Genomic DNA, 14,480 nt, shown 5'->3' with positions numbered 1-14,480 from the left:
AAAGGCTTTCTCTTGGGCCCTCCAATTCTCCTTCTTCCACAAGCTTCAAATGCACAAGTTTTCTCTAAAAAATGACTCACAAGCTTACACAAGGTATTATGGTTTCGAGATTTAGGGTTTGGTACTTGGAGGCTGTAAATGAGGCCATCCTATGGAAGTTTAGGTGTTTAAATAGGGTGCAAAACCTTGAAAATTAGGGTTTTACTCTACCAATCTTACTCATCGAGTAGACTTTACCACCCACGTCCAATTCCATTCCTACTCGACGAATTTGGGGCCTCCAACTCGTCGAGTTTCTATACAAAAGCGAATAAATTTTTAATTAAATACATACAAGGAACCAGATGTTACATCCTAATCCGCTCATCTTTTTTTGTAATGTTCATTATCCAGGTAAATTATAATTTAACCCTTAATATGAGATTTTGTTGCAGAATTGGTCCTATGGTTGAATTATGAGGAACACGACTTTTTTCTAGTACGTTTGGCGTATTCTTTGAATGTTGGGCATATGTGACTGAAGGCCAAACCCTAATTTTTAGGGTTTGGACCCTATTTAAGCATCATTAACTCCCAAGAGCTTTTCCTTTCATCAGCCTCCATCCCCATTCGTACCTTGCAAACTCTAATCCACCTTTGTAAGCATTTTGAGGGTTAGAGTGGGCTGTTGGTGTTCTTGAAAGTAGGAGAAGGAAATGAAATCACCTTGGCAGCTCAAGGCCTCTTGGATCCAGAAGTTTCTTGACCACCTTCCATGGCTAGCTGAGTTTGACTTAATCGATTGTTTTGAAAAAAGAACTTATGCATATGATTGATGCATAGTTCGTATGTTTTCTCCCTTTTAGGGAGTTCGCTGTTGAACTTGATTCTCTCTCTCTCTCTCTCTCTCTATATATATATATATATATATATATATATATATATATATATATATATATATATATAGAGAGAGAGAGAGAGAGAGAGAGAGAAAGGATCAAATGAGAACACCTAAAAGGTTGAGAACATGAGAACAAGTATATTCGTTTGTGATTCCATGTATTCTTTTGTGGAGAAATGATAAATTTTTACGCACAATCAACATGAATATGCTTTTTCTCTTCAATTGAAATCAAAGGTGTAAAAATTTATCATTTCTCCACAAATGAATACATAGAATCGCAAATGAATATACTTTGTTCTTGCGTTCTCAACTTTTTTGGTGTTCTCATTTGATCCTACTTCTATATATATATATATATATATATATATATATATATATAATTTAGGAGCTTCAATTCATGATATGACACCAACTCAACACATAAATAAATGATTATGTTTGGGTTAGTTATTAGGTTTATGGGTCAACCCGTCAAGTTTATTTATTTTTATTTTTTAAAGGATATGATCGCTTTAACGTAGACACCATAGTGGTGGTTCACCATTTGGTGAAGACACTAAGACATTTTTCCTTGCATTTGCAAGCGTTGATGCATAATCCTTATTTGGTCACTCTCAAATCTTAGAAGATTTGAACCCAATACCTCTTTATGACAAGATTAACCGTATACTATATTAGATTTAAGTTATGTGACTATGTCTGCCGGTCTATGTTTGTTGCATGCTCTGAATCAAATTAGTCCACATTATTACACAAATAATATTTAGGTTCATGGGTCAACCCGCCTATCCGATTCTCACTCACATACTTGTGAACCCATATAAATAAACATGTTAGACGGGTCGTTTCCAGGTTGATGTATCCAACCCATGCCCCACTAACCAACCACACAAATATGTGTACGGGTTGTTTACGGGTTGATACGATTTGAGCTGTAAACCAACGACCTACCAACCAGAATCCGATATAATTGTCTCCTCAAAATATATATATATATATATATATATATATATATATATATATATATATATATATATATATTAAATTTTTTTAAAAATATTTTATTAAACAAATAGTTAATTAAACTAATAGATAAAAACTTAATTGGTTATAGAGAAATCTCTATCTCATAAACTATATATATTTGATTTATCTGTTCAAATATATATTAGATTATGTATTTTTATTAAAAACAAAACAAAATAAAATAAAACGAATAAAACGTTAAAACATCAAAGTTGATTAGTTAAATTAACAAATAGATGGAAAAAAGTTCAAAATTGTTTTTAATAATTTATGAGATCTAAAATATTTATGCATATTAGATAGTTATTTTAATTAGTGTAATATATATTTATTTAAATATAACCTATTAATCAAATAACCATACATTAAAGTCAATTTTAATTTTTTGTCACCTATCATATATTTTCATTTTTTCATACTTCGCACCCGATATTTTAATATACGTAAAATCTATCACATTTATTTTAACTATCCTTTATATAGTTATTATACTAAAGTATATATATATATATATATATATATATATATATATATATATATATATATATATATATATATATATATATATATATATATATATATATATATATATATATATATATATATATATATATATATTAAAATAATAATAAATTACAGAAATTAAAAAGGAAAATCCTTTACCCCCTTCCACCCCTCGCCCACTCATCTATTAATACATGTCCCTCCTCTTTGAGACCAAAACGAGATAAACACACACATACACATAAACACACATTCCTCAGAGTGCTCTCTACGAGAGTATCTCCTCACCATCAATCCATCATCATCATCATCCTTTTCCAAAAACCCACATTTCACCTTCACTATGTGTAATCCTAACACTACACCACCCTCCACCGTCTCATTGAAGCCCTCCGATCACCTCCCACCACCACCACCCCCGACACCATCCCATTTCTACCTCGATCTCATGTCATTACCTGTAACCAAAACCCATTTTCAAAACCCAAAATCCGACACCGAATACCATAAAAACAACATCCTCCTCCTTCCTACACCTTCTGAAATCTTCCATGAAACCAAAGCTCTGCTCAAGCTTTCTTCTCCGATTGCTTTAACTGCTCTGATTCTCTACACGCGTTCCATCATCTCTATGCTGTTCCTCGGTCGTCTAGGTGAAACGGAGTTAGCTGCCGGCTCGTTAGCCATAGCTTTCGCTAACATTACCGGCTACTCTGTCTTATCCGGCTTGGCTCTTGGCATGGAGCCGCTTTGCTCTCAGGCGTTTGGGGCTCGCCGGCTGAAGGTTTTATCAGTCACCTTACACCGAACGGTTATTTTCCTTCTGGTTGTTTGTTTTCCGATAGCAGTCTTGTGGCTAAATACGTCACGGATTTTGATTTATTTACATCAAGACCATAACATCGCACGTGTGGCTCGCACGTATCTGGTTTTCACTCTTCCCGATTTGGTATCCAATTCCTTTATTCACCCGACCCGCATTTACCTTCGGACTCAAGGCATCACCTTTCCCTTAACTATCGCTTCCTTGATTGGCACGCTTCTACAATTACCAATGAACTATCTCCTCGTTTTCCGATTCCGTCTCGGTGTCGTTGGAATCGCAACCGCATCCTCACTTTCCAATTTCGTTGTGTTGGTGGCGGTTGTTTCCTACGTATGGTGGACCGGGTTGCATTTGCCAACCTGGTCCACTCCGACCCGAGAATGTTTATCCGGGTGGGGGCCACTGGTTCGTTTGGCCGCACCGAGCTGTGTCTCGGTCTGTCTCGAGTGGTGGTGGTACGAGATTATCATTGTACTTTGCGGTCTTTTAGTTGACCCGAACGCAACAGTCGCTTCAATGGGCATTTTAATCCAAACGACTTCGTTAATATATGTGTTCCCGTCTTCTCTTAGTTTTGCAGTTTCGACCCGAGTTGGAAACGAACTCGGGGCGAACCGGCCTAATAAGGCCCGAGTCTCAGCTATGGTGTCAATATTTTTCGCGGGCCTAATGGGGTTATCTGCAATGCTATTTGCTACATCAATGAGGGAAAAGTGGGGTCAAATGTTTACGAATGATGCAAATATCTTAAGGTTAACATCTGCGGCCCTACCAATTATTGGATTGTGTGAATTGGGAAACTGTCCCCAGACAGTTGGCTGTGGTGTTGTACGGGGTACAGCCCGACCAACTACTGCAGCCAACGTAAACTTGGGTGCTTTTTATTTTGTTGGAATGCCAATTGCAGTGGGTCTTGGGTTTGGGCTTGGAGTTGGGTTTATTGGGTTTTGGGTCGGGTTGCTTTCGGCCCAGGTTTGTTGTGCCGGGCTCATGTTATATGTGGTAGGGACAACAGATTGGGAGCATCAAGCAAAGAAAGCGGAGATGTTAACATGCAACGGAGGTCCAGGTGGGGATCCACCTTTAATTTCGTCCGATAGTGACATTGAAAGCCAACCATTGATGTGCATAAGGATCACATCGTCGTGATAATATATTTGACCAAAATATATAGAGAACCTCAATTCGAAACTCATAATTATTCTTATTTTTGGAATATTTTGAAAAAGGGGTTTTTGTTGAGTTTGATTGTGTATGTAATAATATTATTACTGATTTTTTTGGGTGGGAAAGTAGGAGAATACAGAAGTCAAAATTAAAAACGGAAGTATAAATGGGAATTTTTTGTTAATTTGTTTTGATTTTCGTTTTTACAGTTTTACCTTTGCTTTTGATCACCCTCTTGTTAACATGGCTTTGTGTGATAATGGAACTTGAAAATTCGGTGCATCTATTGTTTTTTTATACCATGTTAGCTTTTAGTAGTCCGAAAGTTGATATTTTTTTCAAATCATCAATTTTGAACATGTATTATTGTTTATTTGTTGTAATCTCACATCTTATTACTAAAAAGCATATGATGAGTCGTTTTCTAAAAGATTAGATGAATATAGAGCCGAGTCACTTCTAGTTTAACACGTTTGTTTGTTTTAGTAAGCTTAAATGACATTTAACTAATTTTGAGTTGTTTCCCGTCAATTAGAATTTCAATAACGTTTTATTAGAAGATACCCAAAGACAATGACAAAAGTATAAAGATTCAGATATAAATAGTTGAAACAATACGTTTTGTGAAAGCCTTTTTCTTGCAAAAGGGTATTCTTGTTTGTTAAACATAGAGTTGATTATTAGAATAAGGAGTTGATTATGAGAATAACTATAGTTAGTCAAAAGATCTTTGGTTTAATGGTATTAAGGTGTTGAAAAAATCTTTCTTTCCCATATGGTTGATGGTGCAAGTCCCGTGGTGGATAAGAAATAAGTAGTTTAGTAGTAAGATTTTTTTTATAGAAAGTCATAAATTTATTAGAAAACTAGCGAGAAACTATAAAAACATTAGAAAGAAATACAAGCTAACTTAGGGTTTTGGAGCCAACTACCCCAAAAAGCGTAGCTTTCTTACACCTATTGAGAATCCAAAAGAAAATGAAACCGGCATTATCATCAAATAAGTCTGAGAGCTTAGGTGTAACCTTTCCAAAAAGGAGATTATTTTTGAATCTCCACATCTCCTAAAAAGTAGATATGACCACTGCATCAAGCGCCTTTCGAACTGAAATCGTGCCCGCAACGATATTCGCCCAAGAAAAAAACGACGAAACCGAGTCCACTACCGAAATAATAAAACCGCATCAATTAGCAACACACAACCAAATACGATTTGACCTATTAGCTATAATTTTGCCAATGATCTTGTATTGACACTCGATGAAGCTAATAGGAGGTAAGTTTTTAATAGACTTTGGATCCTGAAATTTTGGAATAACCCGAAAAAAGGAGGCATTACTACCCTTATGAATACCCTCCACGTCAAAAAAAACCTAGTAACAAAAGCCACCAAATCTTCCTCAAGAAAGCCCCAAAACTACATAATAGAGGCAAGAGAAAAACCATATGGTTCAGGAGCCAGATCACGACCACAACTCCAAATTGCTATTTTGATCTCATCATGAGTAAAATGAACACAAGTGAAGATTTATTTATTTATTTATTTATTTATTTTATCATTAAAGAGGGTTTTAAAAAACTAAGAAGTCTTGGGACATCTACCCTTCTGTCTCCACAACAAATGCCGGTAATAATTTTGAATTCATCTTTCACTTTAATTGGACCATACATCCAAACCCCATCCATCATAACCCCATAATAGAAATATGTCTTATTTTATTGTTAAAAATCTCATGAAAGTACTTAGGATTCCCATCCCCTACTAGACCTTAGCTTTTTTTAGCTAAGTCAAGGTAGATCTCATAACTCCTAAATAACCTTTAATTGGGAATCTCTAGCAATAGAGGAACCATTATTCCTAAGAGTACTGGAATCATAACTATCAACCACCTTCTGAAGCTCCAACCGTCTTTTATCCATCATCGTTAATTGCTATTCACAGTTCCAAACAAAATGATTATGTTTAAGAGATTCTAACTAACTTTTTTTTTTGAAGAATAATCGATAAGTATAATGGTTAATTTTTTTAAAAACAATCATATGATGAAATAGTTAAAATAAAAAAAAATATAAATAAAATAAATGGTTCATGTGTACAAAATTGATAGGATTTCAATAGACTTGCTTAGACTAACAATGGTGAGGAAAACATACAAATTAATAAAAGGAAAGCAAACAACTAAAACCTACAATGATCTTTAACCTAAATAATAAGCACAACCACAAGAAGGATCAATAACACTAACCTTTAACAAAACCAATTTTCTTGAAGAACCTTTGATGAAGATTTTGAAATACTTCAAGCTAAGGAAGATAGTAACCAAATTAGAGTGCCTCTAATGGTTCACACCCAATAAGTCCAAACTATTAGATCTTAAGAAGATTAAACCTTAGAAAAATAAAGATCGGCCAATGAATTAATGAAGAGAGAAGAGAAAACTCTTAGTCCATCAATCAGAGAAGAGTGGGATTGATGAGATTTTTCAGTTGCCAAAGGGTATTTATAGCTTCTGGTTCTTGGAAAGAAAGTTAATTTGAATTGGTAACTAGATAAAGATAATAATATAATAATCCAATTTATCTAAACTCAAACCTCCTCCCTAGAGTATCATGGGACGAAAAACCCAATGCTTATCCTTTGTTTATTTTCGTCTCCCATCATATGGGATCGAGAACCTTCCTTTATTCAACTATTGAATAATTAATATGTAATCCCTACACTTTTAATTAGTACAAATTAATTCCACAATAGTTCTAATTAATTCTAAACTAGTTTCTAATGAATTTATCATTACATAAATAATTAATAACCTATTTGTGTGTGTGTGTGTATATATATATATATATATATATATATATATATATATATATATATCATAACATTCTAATACTATTTGCATCATTGAGGGCAACCCAAAAGGACTCTACTGTTAATGAAAAATCTTACCAATTAGTTATGACACTGGACACTATTCCAATAAGAATGTCATTGTTTCGGTCCCAAATGTAACCATTGTGTTCATAATTATAACACACTGTTGTGGAAATGATTCTTCAATTTGCATCATTGAGGGCAACCTAAAAGGACTCTACTGTTAATGAAAAATCTTACCAATTAGTTATGACACTGGACACTATTCCAATAAGAATGTCATTGTTTCGGTCCCAAATGTAACAATTGTGTTCATAATTATAACACTTGTTGTGGAAATGATTCTTCAATGTCTAAATTGAGACTTTAAATGACATTATGTGCCTATCACTTGAGGATATAATTATCATTTCTCCATTGTTGCCACCAACTTAACATGTCATAATATGTTCTACCATGATCAGATTAGCTATACATTGCCAAGAAGTATTGTTTATCATCTTCACTATTTTCAAATATCAATTACTCAAATGAAGGTAAAATCAGTTTGTCAGTTGTAGAAAAAGAATATTCATGAAGTGAGAATATTGTGTTCACCGTGTGAAAAAAAACAAGGTAATTTTTTAGAATATGATGTAAAGGTTATGTACATCAAGCTCGTTGAATGTAGAATGTTGGTTTCATCTTCAACCATTTTGCTTTTGATCTTTTATGATTTTGTTTTTTATTTAGTTGATATACTATGTTTTGGTAAAAGGCGATAAATCTCAAAATCTATTAAAGGTTCTAACAATAAAAACTTGTAATAATTGTCCTTATGTAAAAATTTTGTACCTTGTAAGTCTAACATAGTTTGAGACAATGCCAAATTATGTGACAATATATTATACAACATCTAGTTTGATGGACTTAGTTAAAAAATTTCAAATGAAGGAAAAGAAGATAACATAGTTTGTCAATAGGGTCAACAACTACTTTTATATGTTAAAAATGGCATAGAACTATGTATTGAAAGATATATTTCACAAGTTATGTTGTTCAAAGAATAAATGCCAACATAATGGAGAAGATTGATGGAATTTCGTTCGATTTCCATCTAAATTTTGACTTTTGAATTCACGTGAGCACACTAGCTCAACATTGCATGAAGAATTGTTCTTCGGAGTTTTGTATGTGTGACATCCCCAATTGCACGGCCAGAAAAGACCGATTTGTTTATGCTTGTTTTTAAAATCAGAGTAATCTTTTAAAAAAACAGTTGCGGAATTTGTTCCCAAAACAAAATATGATAAGAATTTATCAAAGCATTCCTTTAAAGAAATGTATTTTCATTATATAACAAAATCTCGGGATGTCATGTTCTGATACAGACACATAAGCATAAACAGAACTTACATTTATTTACACTAATGATTTACATCTCCTTTAAATCTCTCAGTGAAATATGTACATGTCTTCGTATTGATACTTGTGATACAAAGAAAACTGAGTGGGTCAGGCTTGGGAGTCTGGTGAGCATATAGGGTTTTCATCCCACAATGTTATATCGTATATTTATAAATATAGAACATTCAAACTTCTATGATTTTACCATATAAAGGCAACTCTTATCCCACGTCATCGATCCTCACAACAACACAATCTAAACTCTTGTATCTAAAATTCTCCTCTTTACCTGATCCCTACTCAGGGATCTAAAACTAACCTTTTCACCTGATCCTTACTCATGGATCTAAAACTACCTGATCCATACTCACGGATCTAAAACTAACCTCCTAATATGATCCATACTCCCGGATCAATAATTGTACCTAATCCATACTCCAGAAATATGGACAATTAACTCTACCTTAATCCTGATCTGTTCCATACTCTTGGATCAATAACTGTGCCCAATCCATACTCCCGGACTAGGGACAATTAACTTAGCCTTAATCCATACACCCGGACTAATAAAAAGTTTTATCTCTTTACCTGATCCATACTCCCGGATCTAAAACTAAAATATTAGTCTAATCCATACTCACGGATCTAAATCTAGCCTCTTGGTCTGATCCCTACTAACAGATCTAAAACTAACCTCTTGATCTGACCCGTACTCACGAACCTCATCTACCCATGTACTACCCAACATATTTGTAGTTATAAAATATTACAGTTTAACTCATTAAAACCTATATAGTTCATCCATTCCACCAACATCTCAAATAAACAACAATATATAAACACATAACACGTATTTAATCGCAAATACTTCATACTTATGTGTTAGAAGAAAGTAACCACACACTCACTTGATCAGAAGATAAGCGGGCAGAACTACGGCTTGTAGAAGTAGTATCCTTCGGTGAAACTGTGATCTTTTCACACACCGGACTTCTCGCAGGCAGAGCTTCGGCTCGGAAACTCTTTTCTTCTCGGGATCTTTGGGCTTTGGGACTCGCTTCGGGTCTCGGGATGATACTGGGGCTTCGGGGGTACTTCTTTGCACATAAATCGAAGTAATATGGGTGAGAGATGAGAGAATGAGCAACCAAACTCGGCAGGCCCTTCAAATCTATTTATAGGGCAAAATCTGCCCTTGCCACGTCGTGGCACCTTTTTCCACGTCGTGGGCTTGGTCGTCACTGCATGCGTCATCGCAAGTTGCATATAGGGGACTCCTGGAGGTTTCAGAAGACTTGCCATGTCGTGGCATTGCTTGCCACGTCGTGGTATCTGACAATTTTGGGGTTTCGCACCCCGAACTTCAAAAATTCATAACTTTCCCATACAAACTCTGTTTTCGACGTTCTTTATATCGATGCGTAGGTGAGATTATGCTCTACAACTCTCGTTTGGACTCCATTGGCTAATTTTGACTTTATTTTTAATATATTATAAATATATTACTTATATATTATCTTTAGTAGGCCGGGACAGGAAAACTTCGTTCGAAATTCATAACTCCTTCATCTGAACTCCGTTTTCGTCTGTCTTTTTATCGTTGGACTACTATCGAAGACATCTTCGACTCTCGTTTAGATCACTAAGGATAGATATCTATCTACTTTAAATTCACTATTTACGCCACGCTGGGTCGCGCTGGGTCATGCCGGTTTTGTTGCGAAACTTCGACAGGTCATAACTTCTTCGTTATAACTCGGATTTTGGCGGTCTTTATATGCACGGAACCTTGTGAAATTTACTACAACTTGGTTAAGATTAATCCTTATAAATAATCTTCCATCAAAAAGTCATTTTTGATGCTTATCGTCTCTAAATTCACTTGCCCGGATCTACGGGCGTAACAATTATCTCCCCCTTAGGATGATTACATCCCGGAATCATCAACGAAAATAGGACTTGTATAATGATTCCATACGCTATATCTTCATCCTAGGAAATAACCGTAACTTCTATGTTTCCTCGAAAAAGTATTTAACTCTATGGCTTTCTTGACCGCAGACGATGCCCAATCTTGCATCTGCTTATCGTACTATACGGTACTTTCAATCGTAACCTTCTAGTTACCAAATAAGTCCTTATTGTGGACTCCTTCTTCTTCTTAGGATAAATACTTTCCTTTATCTATTGTAACAGACCGATGGGTCGTGTTCTAATGACCTCTCATCGTATGATGCAACGCTTAGACTCAAGTGTCTTAGAGTCAAATTCCAGAATGGAATATACCTTCCTTCACATTCTAATGTGATATAATCACCTTTTAGCATCCAGCATTTCTAGCTACAACTTCTTTAACAACGAGCGCGATACTATCGATCACATTAATTTCAACCTTCTGACTTCAGTCAGATGTTACATCGAACTTGGTCCTATGGACCATGTAACAAACTCATCATAGTCGAACTCAAATCGGACATGACCACTAGGGTCGGAGTAACAACCATCTTACTAGTCATTACCGAAACGGTGGTAATGACATACCAGAATAAAACGGAATCAATTACTAGCTTCTTGGTAACCTTGTGACTTTTCCCGATCCAAGTGTGAGTCCTGCGCTTCCGGTAGTATATGCATCTACTACCTTTCACACCTACTCATACTCGTCCCAAGTATTGTCTCGCAGTTGACCAAGTCGCCATACAAGAAAATCATACAATCATTCAACACAGCAGATAACAAAACTAGGGTTTATATTACTTTCTTGAAACTATTACATAAAAGTTCAAGTTCACCCTATACTATGCCTCTAATAGGCTACACCATAGGTTACTATTCACACTGCTACTTCATAACTTGATTTTTGGATATAAAATCCTCATCCTTGATTCCTCGCGTTGTCATCTACTTCATCAAGGATCATTTGAAATGCTCTTGCCTTTGGCTTTGGTAGCACATTTGGCTTTGTAATCTCTTCCCTTCCTAGGCAGTTTTGTTTGAAGTGTCCTTCTTCACCACACTTAAAGCAGGCTTCTCTTTTGTTTGTGCATTCGCTGGCATAATGACCAATCTTACCGCATTTGAAGCAGGTCATTTCTTTAGTGCATCTCCTAATGTGCTTCCCCTTGCACTTATCACATTATTATGCTTCTTCTTCGAACTTTTTCAAACCAGACTTCGAAAATTTTCTCTTCTCATCGGACTTTGAGGATCCTTCAAACTTTCTTTTCTCGCCAACTTCAACCTTGCTGGCGGTTCTTCCCTTAATCATATCTTCAAAAGACTCGGCAGCCCAGATAGATGCCTCCAGAGTAAGTGCCTGACGCACTAGCACCGCATACTCCCATGGGAGTCCCTTTGCATACCGGTCAACTTTAGTCAGCTCATCTGGGACGATGCGCAAGGCAAACTCCATCTTGTTTGTGAAGGCATTAGTGTATTCATCAACTGGCATGTTGCCTTTTGTTAATGTCAGAAACTTGTTCTCCAACTTTAGCAGATTTTGGGCTGAGCAGAACTTGCGCTTGAATTGCACTAAGAACTCTGCCCAAGACAGTTGCAGTGGCTCGTTAGCGCTTAGGGTTTTCCCCAGAGTGTTCCACCAGCGAACAACGCCACCTCTGAACTGATGCACTGCAAATATGGTTTGTAACTTGCCCTTGCAACCACATGTCATAAAGGCTAATTCCATTTCCGAAATCCAATCCATGACTCTAATCGGATCCTCCTTCCCAGTGAAGGTCGATGGTTTTCAAGTCAAAAAGTCTTTGTACCTTGCATCCAAGTTCATCAATTCCTCCCTCCTGATGGTCTTGTCTAACTAACGATGGGCTGGCTTGACCAATAGTCCTACTGAAGTTACCTCCTTCCGAATGCCCTTCATTCAACTCGGGCTGTTCAATCGGCATTGAAAGTTCTTCACGATTCTGCCGAAGCAGATGTCTAGTTTCACCCATTTGATGATCCAACATCGTCTGAATCATCAATTATACACCAGCCATTGTTATTGGCTCAGGTGCTGCTGCTACAACAGGTACTCGCTCAACCACAGGTGGTTGATTCCTGTCTTCGTTCACATTTCCAACTCCACTTTTGGTTCTTACCATTTTTGATCTACACACCGAATAAGGTGAATTTAGCTCCTCATTCATGGTAGATATTTAAATCATCCTTATCACTCCAAAACGTTTACATGCTAGTTCTAATATCATAGTCATACGCCTAGAATCCTAAACACATAAGGTTTTGAGATCCGGTCGGCAACAGACCATAGATCCGAACAAACAATATCATATATGGCAGACATATAAAATTTAGCAAATAAAAGCATTTTAGGCGTCATTCCTAAAATATACTAGTGCTTGTGTCAATTTAGGTGTACTACCTAACATATTTTAGACACACTCCTCACGATCATTACTTAGAATTCTAAATTTAAGTCTAGAAATTTCCAACAAATTCCTAGTAACTAATGCTCTGATACCAACTGTGACATCTCCAATTTCACGGCCAGAAAAGACCGATTTGTTTATGCTTGTTTTTAAAATCAGAGTAATCTCTTAAAGAAAACAGTTGCGGAATTTGTTTCCAAAACAAAATATGAAAAGAATTTATCAAAGCATTCCTTTAAAGAAATGTATTTTCATTATATAACAAAATCTTGGGATGTCATGTTCGGATACACACACATAAGCATAAACAGAACTTACATTTATTTACACTAATGATTTACATCTCCTTTAAATCTCTCAGTGAAATATGTCTTCGTATTGATACCTGTGATACAAAGAAAACTGAGTGGGTCAGACTTGGGAGCCTGGTGAGCATATATGGTTTTCATCCCACAATGTTATATCGTATATTTATAAATATTGAACATTCAAACTTGTACAATTTTACCATATAAAGGCAACTCTTATCCCACGCCATCGATCCTCACAACGACACGATCTAAACTCTCGTATCTAAAATTCTCCTCTTTACCTGATCCCTACTCACGGATCTAAAACCCTACTCACGGATCTAACACTAACCTTTTTCACCTGATCCTTACTCACGGATCTAAAACTACCTGATCCATACTCACGGATCTAAAATTAACCTCGTAATCTGATCCATACTCCCGGATCAATAATTGTACCCAATCCATACTCCCGAAATAGGGACAATTACCTCTACCTTAATCCTGATCTGTTCCATACTCCCGGATCAATAACTGTGCCCAATCCATACTCCCGTACTAGGGAAAATTAACTTAGCCTTAATCCATACTCCCGGACTAATAACAAGTTTTATCTCTTTACCAGATCCATACTCCCGGATCTAAAACTAAACTTTTGGTCTAATCCATACTCACGGATCTAAAACTAGCCTCTTGATCTGATCCCGACTCACGGATCTAAAACTAACCTCTTGATCTGACCTATACTCATGGATCTCATCTACCCATGTACTACCAAACATATTTGTAGTTATAAAACACATATACAGTTTAACTCAGTAAAACCTATATAGTTCATCCATTCCACCAACATCTCAAATAATCAACAATATATAAACATATAACACGTATTTCATCACAAATACTGCATACTTATGTGTTAGAAGAAAGTAACCACACACTCATTTGATCAGAAGATGACCGGGCAGCACTACGGCTTGTAGAAGTAGTATCCTTCGGTGAAACTGTGATCTCTTCACACACATCGGACTTCTCGCAGGCAGAGCTTCGGCTCGGAAACTCTTTTCTTCTCGGGATCTTCGGGCTTCGGGACTCGCTTCGGGTCTCGGGATGATACCGGGGCTTCGGGGGTACTTCT

The 14,480-nt window shown here is 36.1% G+C and overlaps 1 protein-coding gene across 1 annotated transcript; it reads left to right on the top strand.

The window, feature by feature from the left end:
• The first annotated feature begins 2,631 nt into the window (after positions 1 to 2,631).
• On the top strand, positions 2,632 to 4,688 carry LOC145063001 (protein DETOXIFICATION 51-like). Its single transcript, XM_079010598.1, has one exon. It carries the CDS (start codon positions 2,757 to 2,759, stop codon positions 4,386 to 4,388), a length of 1,632 nt encoding a protein of 543 aa, XP_078866724.1. The 5' UTR covers positions 2,632 to 2,756; the 3' UTR covers positions 4,389 to 4,688.
• The last annotated feature ends 9,792 nt before the right edge of the window (positions 4,689 to 14,480 follow it).

This window comes from Lactuca serriola, chromosome 7 (genome assembly GCF_051521515.1).
Source record: "Lactuca serriola cultivar US96UC23 chromosome 7, Lser_US96UC23_V15, whole genome shotgun sequence".
Lineage (NCBI taxonomy): Eukaryota > Viridiplantae > Streptophyta > Magnoliopsida > Asterales > Asteraceae > Lactuca > Lactuca serriola.
The sequence above is the reverse complement of the archived record's forward strand: the minus strand, read 5'-3'. Positions and strand labels throughout refer to the sequence as shown.

Excerpts from the sequence above, each read along its gene's own strand:
- LOC145063001 (XM_079010598.1), top strand. The coding sequence starts at position 2,757 with ATGTGTAATCCTAACACTACACCACCCTCCACCGTCTCATTGAAGCCC.